Source organism: Salvia splendens, chromosome 4, assembly GCF_004379255.2.
Source record: "Salvia splendens isolate huo1 chromosome 4, SspV2, whole genome shotgun sequence".
Lineage (NCBI taxonomy): Eukaryota > Viridiplantae > Streptophyta > Magnoliopsida > Lamiales > Lamiaceae > Salvia > Salvia splendens.
Genome location: NC_056035.1, coordinates 17,324,350 through 17,339,926, shown reverse-complemented (window position 1 = coordinate 17,339,926; position 15,577 = coordinate 17,324,350). Strand labels below are relative to the sequence as shown.

The window sequence follows — 15,577 nt, the reverse complement described above, 5'->3', positions numbered from 1 at the left end:
CTTAAATTCTAATAAGCGTCTGATTTGAATTTTAGAGTATCCAATTCAATAATATATCAAGTTAAATTAACAATTCAATAATATATCAAGTTAAATTAATAAAAGTGTTATAACATAAAGATTGTTTAAACTTTCTACAGGGAGGTGAAAGATTGTTTAAACTTTCTACAAATAAAAGTGTTATAACATAAAGGTTTGATTTTTGATTTTCAAAGACAATGACAAATTAAAACAATCAATTAACAACTACTAAAATATTTCACAAACAGAAAGACATGTTACTCCAAGTTGCTCATTAGACTGAATCATTCTACACCAACATCAAAAGCATGTACATTGGGATTAATTCAATAGCCTAATCACATACACTGAAAATGCATATAATGTGTAGTTGATAATTAGCTGAACTTAACCTTTGAACCAATCTTCAATGAATACTAATTCCCGCGGAAGCTCGGGATTAAGTTCACCTACTATAGTTTCCGACTTAATCCACTATCAAATTATCATTTGAATAAGTCAAATTAGATAGCACACTAGACAACTGAACACTCGCAACCTATGTTAAAGGGACAATAAAAAAGTGACTTAATCAACACTACATTAATGGCCAAAAACATAGTATAAACAATAAGCACATTGAAGCTGACATAACATATGGACCATGCGTCTGTTGCGGATGGCTTGTGTTTACGCTCATCGCCGGGTCTCCGGCGACCCAGCTCGTGATGGCGATGGCGATCCTTGGTCAGCCTCCGTTGGGTCGTACTTCCTCCGTTCCATTGCAGAAGAGTCATTTTTCCATTTCCGTCCGTTCCATAGTAGTAGACTCATTCCTACAAAAGGAAATAATTAGGGCAATTAATGACAAATTAAAGGTTTTAATTAAAAACCCCTTATTACACTTAACAATTAAAAAAACAAAATTAAAAAAAATGGAAAATGCGGAACCCACAAGTCTAATTCATTTGCACAACACCCTTCTCTCTCTTCATCTCAAACCCTTCTCTCTCTTCGTTTGACTTTCTTCATCTCAAACCCTTCTCTCTCTTGACCTCACCCAAAAATTCCGGCTATTCGACCGTCGTTCTGCTTAGAGAACTCCAATCTAACGCTCTATGTTACCATCGCCTTCTCTCGCCTCCGCCGAGCCGGTAAACCTGCGATTCCCTCGGTGGTCAAACCCACGCAGCCCCCTCGCCGACGCATTGGAAAATTGGTGGCCGATCCCACGGTAGAGGTCGTATTCGTGGCGGTTCCCGGCGCGGTAGAGGTCGTGGAGCCTCCTCAGCCTCGTGATTGAGTCTGACAATATTTTCCCATTTCTTTCCTAGAGAGAAAATGAGATAAGGTTTGCTTTGGTGTTGATTTATTTCTGGGCTACTAGCGTTGGATCTTCCAGTCTCCTTTTGCACGTGGTTATTAGTGTTTGCTTCTTCTTTTTTAAAAAAATTTTTTACACACCACACCAGATTTTCATAAATGCCCACCATTCCAATTGTAGCAATATACATTAGGAATATAAACTTCTAAATTTCAAAATCCAAACCAAGCTTCTAGCACTTTGAATTTCTTTCGATTGGATGATTTGGGTGAGATCTTTCTATACTATCTTTGCTTGAATTGTTGTGTCCTTGGTTTAGGGGATAAAATTGTGATTTGCTTGAACTATGGTGTCTCTGCCTCATTTTATTTATGTGGTGTACATTGTTGGCTGGTTGCTTGGAAAGTTATTGGTTGATGTGCATTGTTGGCTGGATGTTGGCTTATTGTTGGATGGTTGTTGACTGGTTGAGCATGTCATGTGTGTTATATGTGCATTATTGGGGGATTTTGTAAAGCTATTTGATGAGAAGGTTTTGGAAAGCTATTTGATGGGTGGGTTGAACAAGTTTTGCTTTGCCATTTCATATCTGCATACAAAATAATTTACATTAAAAAAGCTTTACAAAAATATGCATGATTTATGCATTATGTTTGTCAACATAATGCAATACTCATACAACCCTTTAGCTTAACAAAATCTAACATGCACTACCATTTTTCATAAAAAAAACCACATAATGTGCATTGCCATAACTTAAACCTCTTCAGTCCCTTCAACGTCTTTATCCCCTTCAATCACTTTAGCCCCTTTAATATGCTCAGACCCTGCAATCACTTCAGTCCCTGCAATATGCTCAGCCCCTGCAATATTCTCAGCCTCTTCAACGTCTTCAGCCCCTTCAATCACTTTAGCCCCTGCAATATGCTCAGACCCTTCAATGCCTTCAGCCCCTTCAAAAACTTCAGCCCCTGCAATGACTGTATTGCCCTAAACCACCCTAAGTCGTTCACATTAGTGTCAGGTGAGTTTGGTGGTTGTTGAACTAGTGACATTGAGAACCCATTCTGATTGGCAGCTTGTATAAAATCTGGATCATCATTTGAAATGTGTGGCTTTGCATTATCTTGTTGTATCTTGATATACTTGGATGCCCCATCTGGCCATTTTGCCATGATAGCAGGGATTATCTGAGTAAATACATGAAAATGATTGAAATGGGGTCATGAATGAAACTGGAAATAAATATTCTTGCACATTTGCATTACAACTAGTGGGCCATGAAGTTGTAGGCCCATTGGAATGCATTTAAAGTGTGCATATAGTAAAGGCATTAGGTTAATGCATACATACCTTTGTTATTAAACAATCCTTGATCACAATCTTTGTGATACTCTCTATGGGATTTGTCTCTATTGTGCTTGCGGGCCTATTCTTGCTTGACCTTTGGGCTGCAACTTGTTTTGTAAAGGGAAAAATCCCAATTTTTCCGTCAAATAAGCATTCACCGTTTGATCCAAATAGTTGCCTGCTCACTGCACACATGAACATTATCTTTGAAATAAGTTTCTTATTGCTACATGTCCTATGTGGTTCTTCCTCCCCTGGTGCGAGATAGTATCGGTCTGAACCTTTTGTGATATAAAACCCTTTTTCATCAATGTGAATGGTATTGTGCATGTTATTGAATCTGATCCTATTCAGGATCATATCCAATTCTAATGCTTCCAAGCTAAATCTCATTCGTAGCAGCTTATTCTCAGCTGTTAAATCTGGCCGGATGGCCGAAGTATGTGGCCTGATCAAACCTGCTTTGACCCATCTCCAAACTATGGTTTTGGAACATTTTAAGTTGGCACTCAAGCTCAAGAGGTTTTTCCTCTTAGAGTAATGCAAGCTCATTAACAGATGAACATCGAAAGCAACTCTCTTGGGATAATACCTGGTCTTTTTGTTGTTAACCAACTGAATTACCTGACCTGCAGCTTGTTGTTTTTTGGCAGCATTCCACAGCCTTGTGCATGATTGACGGGAAATATTGAACTTCAGTTGCGCCTCCTTCATCGTACCCCGGGGTGGTTTTCCATTGACGCACTTCCCAACTATGAACTGCACAACCTGGTTTTTAAACTCGGGACGGAATTCAATTCGGGCCATTTATTGCATTGAAGAAGTTATGAAGACTTGAGGTTGTTGGAGCATTACATTTGAAGTGAATGTATTTATAGAAGTTGTTGAACACAAATTTCAATGTGTAATTCACTTCTGCCGCCCATTTTTTGGTGGCAAAACTGGCGCCTCATTTTTTGTTAAAATTTGATCTTATTTTCAGTTTCCAAGTGTTTCACAGGTGCTAATTAAACATATTGTATTTTTTTGCATATTTCTGAAATTAATGGAAGTGAGATCTAATAATAAGTGTTGGTAAATGCATAACCTGTTATTACTAGCATTAATCGCGTTTGTTGCATTAATCATTTGTGCATTATCTCAAATCACAGGTTTGCATTATGACATTAATAAGTGATGGTAAATGCATAACCAAAAATGAGGAGTGAATTGAGGGGAATTAGCCTTAATTAATCTAAATTTCTTATAAGATGACCAAATAACAAAAAATGAGTAGCAGTCTATAAAGAGCCTTTAGAAGTCATTCCATAAGTGTCTTTCCATATAAAAAGTCATTCCATAATAATTTTCCATACACCAAATTCATTACAGAAACATTCAATACAACAACAAGAGCCATTAGAAGTCAAGTCCCCATTCTATACATGTCAAACTATATTAGCCTAAAAACAACATTGATGTAACCATGGACCAAAAAATGAAATAGCACAGTTTGGAGTCAAAAGTAGCAGCAACAGAATTTGGAGTCAAAAGTAGTAGTGGCAACAACAACACTTGTTTATGGATCACAAGCAAAACTTGAAACCCATTGTTGTTCACATTTGGCAGCAGCTGTGGAACAAGTTAGAAAAGGAGAGCCAATAACATTTTAAGTCAAAGAAGAAAGATCGAATCCGGATTATATGAAGATATTAGTCCGGTCATTATCAGTGTTCCAACGATCAACCATACGAAAGATGGATATAATTGCAAATGTTTGCATCATCAAATATTTTGTTACCTAATGGCAAACCTCTAAACATAATGAACAAATATTGAACAGATTCATCATATTGAACAAATATTGAACAAATTCATCATATTGAACAAATATTGAACAAATTCATCATATTCAAATAATGAACAAACCTCTAAATATTTCAGACAACCTCAAAAAACCCAACATTTAGATTCAAACTAACCTGATTCTAGTGAGATGAACATCCGGGGCCAATATATTGACAGAAATTCCATGAAAACTCTCTCTGAATTATAAATAATCGGTTTTTTAATCCTGTTATCACATGCTTCAGAAATCTGTGCACAAAACTCAGATTTTTTGCAATATACACAAAGGGAAAATTCAATTAATGGTTATTCTGCAATTGAAATTAAAGAGATAATCGCTCAACACAAACAAAGAAACCTAAATAGCATTGAAACAAGAGACTAAAATACCTTTGTCGATGTGGCCAAAAATGACTGCGAGAAGTCAAACGGGAGTTTAATCTCCTGCACCACCGTGTCAGATTCGTCACAAGCAGGAATCATCTCTGGCACCACCATGTCGGAATCATCAAACAGAAGAACCATCTCCGGCACTACCGCAGTCGAGTCTTCGAACGGTTTAACGGTCTCCACCATACCAGAGTCCTCAAACGGAATCAGAGTTTCCGGCACCACCGTTTCTGATTTCTTCACTAAAACAACCGGATCAGGCCCTGAACTTTCAAAATCTGAAATGGGGGCGACAAGAACTCTTCTGAATAAAGAGCGATTCACGTTTCGCCGGAGTGGAGGGCTGCGACTGCGGTAACGCCAGGGGGGAGTATCCGGCACGATGGTGTTCATTTCAGATTCCATTGACTGAAATATGGAGGGAGATGAGAAGGAGAGAAGATTGATGAACTAGGGTTTCGATTTATTTTGGGGTGACTGCTCAATTGTTTAGGAAGGTTTTGATTTAGTTTGTATATGGAGTGGTGCCTCGATTAATTTAGCTTTTAGGTGGGACTTTCAATTTAAGTTGATTAAAATAAAAGGAAAATAAATTATTTATCTACTTTATTAACAATCCTACTTAATACACTAAACATCCCTTTCTTATTCTCCGTGCCGGAAACAAGTGCCCCTACTACAATGGAATGGAGGGAGTAGTATATTACCTTGGATTAGCAACAGTCTTGTCATTAAAGGCGGACATTCAGAAAATGACTATGTATGCTCTCAGTTGACTCCCATGTGTCTTCCTATGATATTTTTCGTTTGTAAAAAACATACTTATTTTCTATCAAATCATAAAATATGGGATAATTGAGAAAATATCAAAGTTATTGACTAGAATATGATCAAACTTCATAATAATTTTGGCTATTTACCTTTTTAATGAAGCATAGATCTTTTAAAAACAATACTCCATTTGTTCCATGTTAATAGATTCATTTTCTATTTTGGAAAATTCCAAGTTAATTGAGTCATTTCTATTTTTAGAAAAAAGTAATTTTCACTTTTACTTTATTCTCTCTGCATCTCTCTTACTTTGTGCCGAAAAGAAATGTCTTTATTAATAAGGAATAGACTATAATAAAAAGAAGAGTGGTGCTAAATGGTCATATTATGGCCAGCCATAATAATAAAATATTAATAAAAATTGTGTAATTAATACTCATTTAATGAGATCAGCTGGCCCTGGAAGTACAAGTTTTTTTAAGACTATTGTACCCTTAATTAACTTCTTTGTGTAAAATATATTCATATGTACCCATACATCTAAACATTAAAATAGTGCATTCTTATTCAATCAACAATACGGCGGAAAACTGAGGGATGTAGAATTACTCTTTTTGTTAAAGTGTGGTGAAGAGTCGATGAAGAAGGGAAAGAGTGGGGATGGGAAAGAGTTCTTAGTTGATAAGGCTCATTTCATGCATCGGTTTTGGGGGTAAAACATATACTACTTGATCGGTTTATCGCGCAAACAAGTGTTAAAATGAGCAGAAATGCTACTTGTCCAAGGCAGCAAGGTCGAACTGATCAAGCACGTACAAAAGGCGAAAAAGGCCAAAGATCAGGGGAGTTGATCAAGGGGGCGAGGTCAAGCAGTTAAAGTGGGGACCGCTGGTTTCTAGAAGGAAAACGTGAGGAAATGAGCTGGATGCGGCGCACCATTCTGTTACCCAGGACGACGTTCTAGAAGGGGACACGTGCCAGCTTGTGAAGACGCCAGGACGAACCGATCAGAAATATGTTATCTAAAAGCGTCGTTATTCTAGAAGAAAGAGCAACGTAGCAATCAATGAGTCGCTCATCCTCTGCATGAGTGAATATTCCCTGTCAAGATCGTTATCCAGCTGGAGGCCGAATCGAGCTTATAATTAGAGGCTGCGCCACCACAAGAAAGTATCGGAGACTTTACTTTCCGCCTAGTTTAGCTTAGTTTAGCTTAGTTCAGCTCTCTAGCTTAGTTTAGCTTAGTTCTGCTCTCTTAGCTTAGTTTAGTTCAGATCTGTAGTTTAGCTTAGATAGCGTAGTTAAAAGGGCGACCGAAGGGAGCGCTGCAGAATAACCATTTCTGTCGGCGTAACTTAAGTTTCCCGCTGAGATTCTTCTCAGTTTACCGCTTTCTTTATTTTCGAAGTGTTAGCTTAGTTTATTTTCACGTTGTAATCGTATCTTAGTTTAATCGAAGTTATTCTCTCTTTTAAATCGCGCATTTACTTTTCTGTTATTACCTGCAATTTACTTGACCCGGTGTTTAAATTTCCGTTGATCAAGCTAGCTAGTTTGAATTCTGCCTAGATAAAACCGTAGTTAAAACTCCCAAGTTAAAGCGTGGCAGCAGCCAACTCCCCTGTTCACTACTCACACACTCGACACACCAACTTCTCTGTGGGATCGACCCCGAACTTGTCGTTTTACTGTTAAAGTAGTGCGAAATCGGGAGTTATAAATATTATCTTTGGCGCGTTTCGGTTCGAGGATTGATTCGATTAAGTGGCAACAACAATTTGCTAACTGGTCCAACCGATTCAGTTATCCTCCATATAACTTGATCCAATCTTAATCAGCGCGTTTCCGAGCCCGCCAAAATGGCGCCGTTGCCGGGGAAGCATGGTGTTACTTTATGTTTGTGTGTAGTGCGTATGAGTAAATAGTTTATTTCTTTATTTTCTTATTTGTTTTTCCTGCTGTTGATGAGAAGGTACCACCAAGGCGATTACTGGAATCATCCTTTGATATATAGAAGAACTAACAATCGTTGGAGAGTCCAGGAAGCAGGTGTAGTTACCACTCGTTACAGAGCAGCTTTAGAGGCAGCAGCAGCAGCTGAGCAAAACCCACTACCACCACCACCAAACAAAACAGAAGCAGAGATGGCCATTGTCATCGATGACTCGGGAATCAGCTCTTTGCACGCTCATGATGAGAAGGAGCCCACACATGCCATTGCCGCCACTCCTGGGATGCGGACCATCGCTATCAAATCAGGAGTGCTGGTCGTCTTGACCCACTTCTACGGTCTCTCGAAGGAATGTCCATACGCCTTTCTGGAGGAGTTATGCCGATACTGCGATATTCAGCCCGTCCCGGCTGGATCCACGTCTGAAGATTACAGGCTCAAGGCTATCCCCTTCGTTTTGAAAGGGGACGCAGGAGTATGGCTGTCAAGGCTACCAGAGGGATCCATCAGAACTTGGGCGGAATTTCGCATGATATTCCTCGACCGTTTCTTCCCAGCATCAAAGAAAAGTGCCCTGAAAAGGAAGATTACAGAGGCCAGACAAGAGTACGACGAGCCCCTCGGCCAGTACTGGGACAGATTTCAAGTGCTGCTTCAAGCATGCCCCAACCACAAGCTGGGAGAAAAGGAGATCTACTCGATCTTCTACGGCGGACTCACAGTGGACAGCAAGAACGACCTCAACCTCGCAGCTCAAGGGGATTTCTCAAAAACCCCTTTTAGCCAAGCTAAGAATATTCTGGAGAGGCTAATCGAGGCCAAGCGATCGTATGAGACAACCCGAGGGCAGTACAGACGAGGGGCAGTGCACGCAACAGAGGCGCGCAATGATGAAAAGCTAGAAGCTCGATTTGAGCAAATGGAAAAAAGGTTGCTGGAGGCAGTGGAGAAAGCCAGACCACCACCACCAACTGCACCCAAAGAAATGCAGTATGTGCCGCAACCACCGCCGCCAGAGGAACATCATTACTACTACTGCTAGTTTCCCCCTGAGGTTGAGCAAGTGAATGCCGCAGGCCACTGGAATGCAAATGGCAAATGGATCCAGGGGAAGCAGAGAGATGCTCCATGGAGGGATCACCCAAACTTCAGATGGACCGATCAAAATCAGAACCAACCACAACTACCCCCTCCACAGCAGACGCACTCCTCTGACGGGCAGTCCAACTGGCCATTCCGAATCATGGATAGACCAAACACTGGAGGAAACAGAGTGCAAGGGGGTCAGGCAGGTTGGTCAAGTGCCCCTCAAGGGAACTGGTCAAGCGGAGGACAATCCAATTGGTCAAGCCGACAAAAGGAAGGAGACTGGGGAGGATACCAACACCAAATCCCCCAGTATAGCAACCAGGGAAGACAGTCAAGTAACCAAATGGTGAGTTATGTTCCACAGTACTTCCAAGGGAACCAACAAAACCACCAGTTCCAGAGCCAACCAGAGCAGTATGGATCGTCCGGTTTCTATCAGCAAGGTTATGGAGGAGGCCGATTTAATCAGAGAAATAACAGGCAGCAAAATGAAAATCCAGGGGATATGACGATTCCACATCAGCCCAATGATGCGGTGCGTGAAATACAGGAAACCCAGAGGGAACAGAGGGTTGAATTAGAGATGCTTACCAAGCAGTTATCTCAAGTCGCAATATCGCTGGGCGAGCTGAGAGGTAATGAAGGAAAGATTCCGGCTACAGTGCAACCACCAGCAGGGTGGGAAAACGTCAACACAGTGTCCCTGAAATCAGAAGGAGTTTATCAAAGCTCAACTACAAGTTTTCCGACACCCAGGATCAGTCATAATGCAAACTCTAAATCCGTCACCTCTGATCAAGTCACAGCGGAGGAAGAATCTGACATCTGAAAACAGGTTGCTGAAAAGAGAAGGAGGATCGAAGCAGAAGAAGTGACCAATATGGTCCGACCTGGTGATCTTCCCCCCAAGAGAACTGACCCAGGGGTATTTACGCTCCCAATCTCCGTCAGAAACGTCCAAATAGAGCAAGCAATGTGCGACCTAGGGGCCTCCATCAATATTATGCCATACTCTATATTCAAGAAGCTGGGGAATGCCAAGCCCGTCGAAACTAATATGGAAATACAGTTAGCAGACGGATCTTGCATTTACCCCGAGGGAGTTCTGGAAGATGAGGTCGTCAAGGTAAACAGATTCATGTATCCCGCGGATGTCTTTGTTATAAAGATGACGGAACTAGGAGCGGAGGAGTCTATTGGAATCCTCTTGGGGAGACCTTTCTTATCCACCGCCAACACGGTCATTGACGTTCGCCAGGGAATAGTTAATTTGGAGTTTAAAGGAGAGCGGCTTACAGTCGAAATTAATAAAGCTGCAAAACGGTTGCAGGACAGAGAAAGCATACAAACTGTAGACGCCATTGACCTTCGGAGACAGAAGCATCCGATGGAGGAGTCCTTCAAGGAGCCACCATCTGTCTCCACTAAGAGTAAACTGATCAGGAGAGAGGCAGAAGATTGGCTTGAAGCGACAATGACTGGAACAATGGATGATCAAGCCGTTGGGGGCGCAATTATGGAATTTTGCCAGCCATCGCGACCCACCGAGGCAGGGGAGGGTACCCAACCGAGAAGGATCGAAAAACCTCCAGACCGAACCGCCCCACTAAAAGGAATGCTGAAAAGGGATCTCTCGCTTACAAGGCAACTACTCCCCCAACATCACTCCCAGCTGATGCCTAAGAAGCGAAGTTCAACTTGGTCGGACCTTCGAACAGTCACGGCAAAACTTCCATACCCCATTGACCAAGAGGAGGTCAGAGCATCGTTAAGACGCGCTGGAGCCCATAGAAGACTCATAAAAGATTTCACCGCAAGAGCACAGGTCCTGACGAAGTCACCCCGGAGCAACGTTAAATATCCTGATGTCTGCGAGACCGCGTTCCCATTTCTAAGAGATCGATTTAGGAGTTATTCTATGATGCGCGGTCCTGACTGGAATCACTCTTTTGAAGTGATGTGTGAAGCTGGTGACCATGCAATCAGAACAGTACTGAGTCAGAGAATCCGAGGGAAGAGTCATATGGTCCTCTACGCGTTAAAAACATTGGGTCAGGTGCAAAGAAACTATGATGCGACCAAAAAAGAAATGCTGGCAGTAGTTTTTGCATTTGAGAAGTTCAGACAGCACCTTCTTGGTTTGAAGGTGCTGGTGTATACTAACCATGCGGCCATCAAGTACCTACCGTCAAGGGAGAAGTCAAACCCGCAATTGATTAGATGGTTACTCTTCCTACAGGAATTTGAGTGGGAGGCAGTTGATAGGAACAAATGTGAAAATACAGAGGCGAATCACCAGCGCCGGGCTCTGCAGGAAGAAAGAAAGGGGGGCCTTTCAGACAGAATCCCCTGAAAAGCACTTGTATTTGATCAAGTCCAAGTCTGAGAAACAGCGGGTCTACCAAAAAGGGAGGACTGATCAAGGAAGATAGAATAGCTGGGAACGACTTGAATCCAAGAAGGCAAGGCTCGCAAGTAGCAACGGATTGAAGGAAGAAGGGTTACCCGGAAAGGACAAAAGGGAGGCGTTTGTAGTGGACTACATGTCACTACCAACGCCTAGCTCGCGCCAGTAAACAGGTAAAATGAGTGATCGAGTATTCATGGATAGTCTGCTTGATCAATCGATAATATCTAAATTTCTTAATCTGATCAAGTGACATTCCAAGAAAACTCGGCCAGCCCCTTGTTAGTGTAAATAGTCTTTAGTAGGTTTAGTTTTATTTAAATCAAAAGTCGGAAGTAAAAGCAAGAAACTGATCGAGTAGGATTATGTGAGATGTCATGGCCCACGTGATCAGTGCAAGTTGAGTTCAATTAGTGGTGCAGGGATTGAGATGATTAAAAACAGGAGATGATAAGAAGTGTGCAGTAATTAGAGGAGTGTCAGGCGGCGCCGACTGTTGAAATGAAAGAACACCCTGAAGAGAGAGGAACGAAGCGTGTCGGGGAAGCTTTGCCACCTGGCATTCTAAAAAGGTGCATCGGTATGCGAAAGGTCGCAGAGACTTCGATAGGAAGGAATCTCAACAGTCGGAGCTCAAGCATAAAAGGGATCTTTCGAATCTCACTTTCCATCAGCTACCTCTTTACTATCCTTATCTAATTCTCTCCAATGCAAATCACCTGCAAACATAATCAGAAGAGATGAAGGACAATCAACTCGAAGTTTCCAGTACCTCCTCGTGTTCTTCAGGAGCCGGCATCAACAGTGATAATTAGAGATCCTTGTTACCGCCCAACCCACCAACAACCAGAACCCATTCATTACCTCCTAGGGTCATCGGCCCACTCCCAGTTATGAGCCCGACTGACATAAGGCGTGTGGGTTTCTTACTCAGAAGATTCCCCGCCGGCGCTGACCCCGTGGAAAGACACATCGCCGTCAAGGTTCGCCAAATAATTTCTCGACCAAAGGACTTCTCTACGCCGCCACCGACGGAGGGTATGCTTGCTCAGAACACCAAGTCACTACCCAGTGGCAAGGACCTTATGCACCTTCACGAAGGGGTGCCTCTTCCTAGTAATCCCCTATGGCAACGGAATGAGACAAAATGTAACCTTTCTTTGACTATAGAGGTTTACTTCGTCCCGAAAAGGACGCGTCACCAGACTCCGAACCAACTCCTTCTTGAAGATGAGGGTTCAAGGCAGCAGGTGGATGAGAAGAGACAAGTAGACCGAGGGACCATGCCAGCCGCAGAAGCAAGCAAGACTGTGGGAGGCAGCCAAATTAGAGCAGAGGAAGGAAGTGTTCTTCCTCCTCGGAAGAAGGACCACCATACCAATCGAGGTGTGAAAGTCCACTAACGCCGCCAACATAAGTCTTCCCCTCCCAAGGAGAAAAAGAATAAAAATTCCAAAGAGGAGGAGCTCCAATAAACGTAAGAACCATGAAGGCAATAAGGAAGGCCTGTGAAATGGAGGCTATAAGGAAGGCGTGCAACATCCCCTGATCCAACCATCCAGAAGGCAACAGTATCACCCTCAACTATGTTTCTTTGTGCAAATTGCATTTTGACTCCACTATCACACTTAGTTCTAAGTCGAGACTAAGTGTGAGAAGTTTATGAAAAATTGTTTTTAGTTTTGCTTAAGTGTTTTGTGTTTCTTAGCATGTTTTGATTATTGGCACCGCCTCACACTTATCCCAATGCTTGGTCTAAGTGTGAGAAGTTTCCCTTGTTTATTTTTGTGCAAATTGCCTGTACCTAACCCTTCTTTCCACTGCATCCAGTCCCTCAAGGACGAGCTCATATGCAGTGGGGAGGGGGGACGGGTTAGTTACAGAAAATTCATACATGCTAAAATTTTTCAAAAATAACAAATTTTATATAGCAATAAGATAGGAAATATGCATGAAATCGGATAAATAAAAGACTTGATTACTTCATGGAAGAGTTAGAGAAAGGATTCAGTACGCTCAGATATAAACTTGATTTCAAAAACTTGATCAATTTGAATGACGCAAGTATGATGGAATCGCTCAATTTCTAAATCAACTGTGAAGCCTCTCTATATGTGAGTTATAAGCCAAAAGTAGAACACTTTCTACTACTATTTACAAAAGAAAAATTACGAGAGGCTAACTTTTAATATTGAGATGAAAATTGCACAAGTAGTGACGACTAAAGGCATTAGGATTTAACCAGTTGAGCCGTTTTTCTTCATTCGTTCCACGAACCCGCCTCATTACTAAAGGCACCCCTTAGTTAGCCACTTTGAGCCCATACACTCTTACCCATTCTTTGAAACCTTAAAACCAAAAATTTTCGTATCACATGAGGGAAGAGGGTCAAGGAGATGAAATTTATCAAGGGGAACAAAAGGGGATAGCAATAGAATAAAAAAAAATTAAAAGGTAGCCGGGTCGATCAAGTTAGACAATCAGGTTGATCATATAAAAAAATTGAGAAAATGTTTAAGAAAAGAAAAGGGCAGGAAATAGTTGCAACCTGACCTAGGAAAAAAATAAAATAAAGCCGAAAGTTATAAGGCTAAGGGCCAACATTGACCGAAAAGGAGCATCAAGTGGAAGAAGAAATAAACACCCCAAATTTGATCCAGCAAGTTTAGTCAAATCTTTGGCTTTTTGACTCATGTGATTTTCTCTTTTAAACTTAGAACCCCTAGGACCCTACCCTAACAAGTTACTACCCCTAAGCCCTGTTACAACCCGAAACAAAGACCTTAAGGAACTATCTTGTGCAGTCCGATTCAAAGTATTAAATTTGTAGCAACACCGAGTGAACAGTCCTAACATCTCTGGTGAGAAATGAGTGACTGAGTGAATCCAACAGTGGTTTTTAAATTGAGCAATCTTGACAAGCTGACTCCTTGATCAAGCCGAAGCGAAAAAGCAAAAACATAAGCTACTGGTTAATGGTATGACCTCGACCTCGGGTATGATTGTTGGAAAATTATTCGGTCCAATGCATACATGTGAATACGTGTTTTTAGTTCTTGTTCTTCTTTCTTTTGCTTGTGAAATAAGTAAACCATGCCTGAAATTTGCCTTATCTTTTTCTCTTTCATTTTCTTTCTTTTTATACTTGAGAACAAGTATGTTTTAAGTGTGAACAGTTTGATAAGGCTCATTTCATGCATCGGTTTTGGGGATAAAACATATACTACTTGATCGGTTTATCGCGCAAACAAGTGTTAAAATGTGCAGAAATGCTACTTGTCCAAGGCAGCAAGGCCGAACTGATCAAGCACGTACAAAAGGCGAAAAAGGCCAAAGATCAGGGGAGTTGATCAAGGGGGCGAGGTCAAGCAGTTAAAGTGGGGACCGCTGGTTTCTAGAAGGAAAACGTGAGGAAATGAGTTGGATGCGGCGCACCATTCTGTTACCCAGGACGACGTTCTAGAAGGGGACACGTGCCACCTTGTGAAGACGCCAGGACGAACCGATCAGAAATATGTTATCCAAAAGCGTCGTTATTCTAGAAGAAAGAGCAACGTAGCAATCAATGAGTCGCTCATCCTCTGCATGAGCGAATATTCCCTGTCAAGATCGTTATCCAGCTGGAGGCCGAATCGAGCTTATAAATAGAGGCTGCGCCACCACAAGAAAGTATCGGAGACTTTACTTTCCGCCTAGTTTAGCTTAGTTTAGCTTAGTTCAGCTCTCTAGCTTAGTTTAGCTTAGTTTAGTTCAGATCTCTAGTTTAGCTTAGATAGCGTAGTTAAAAGAGCGACCGAAGGGAGCGCTGCAGAATAACCATTTCTGTCGGCGTAACTTAAGTTTCCCGATGAGATTCTTCTCAGTTTACCATTTTCTTTATTTTCGAAGTGTTAGCTTAGTTTATTTTCACGTTGTAATCGTATCTTAGTTTAATCGAAGTTATTCTCTCTTTTAAATCGCGCATTTACTTTTCTGTTATTACCTGCAATTTACTTGACCCAGTGTTTAAATTTCCGTTGATCAAGCTAGTTAGTTTGAATTCTGTCTAGATAAAACCGTAGTTAAAACTCCCAAGTTAAAGCGTGGCAGCAGCCAACCCCCCTGTTCACTACTCACACACTCGACACACCAACTTCTCTGTGGGATCGACCCCGAACTTGCCGCTTTACTGTTAAAGTAGTGCGAAATCGGGAGTTATAAATATTATCTTTGGCGCGTTTCGGTTCGAGGATTGATTCGATTAAGTGGCAACGACAATTTGCTAACTGGTCCAACCGATTCAGTTATCCTCCATATAACTTGATCCAATCTTAATCCGCGCGTTTCCGAGCCCGCCATTAGTAAATCAAAATAATGCACTAAAAGTTATTTAATCTTCACATAATTTTCTATACGAATTTAATTTAATTATTCATTAAATTTGTTATTATACTAATTCTCAATTTTATTAAATAAATTTAAATAACAT

At 41.4% G+C, this 15,577-nt stretch overlaps 1 protein-coding gene across 1 annotated transcript; it reads right to left on the bottom strand.

The window, feature by feature from the left end:
* Window positions 1–2,080: 2,080 nt before the first annotated feature.
* On the bottom strand, window positions 2,081–3,481 carry LOC121800747. The gene is made up of 4 exons (XM_042200254.1): window positions 2,956–3,481; window positions 2,678–2,859; window positions 2,371–2,514; window positions 2,081–2,314 (listed from the first exon to the last, which is right to left on the bottom strand). Exons 1-4 carry the CDS (start codon window positions 3,479–3,481, stop codon window positions 2,081–2,083), a joined length of 1,086 nt encoding a protein of 361 aa, XP_042056188.1.
* Window positions 3,482–15,577: the final 12,096 nt, after the last annotated feature.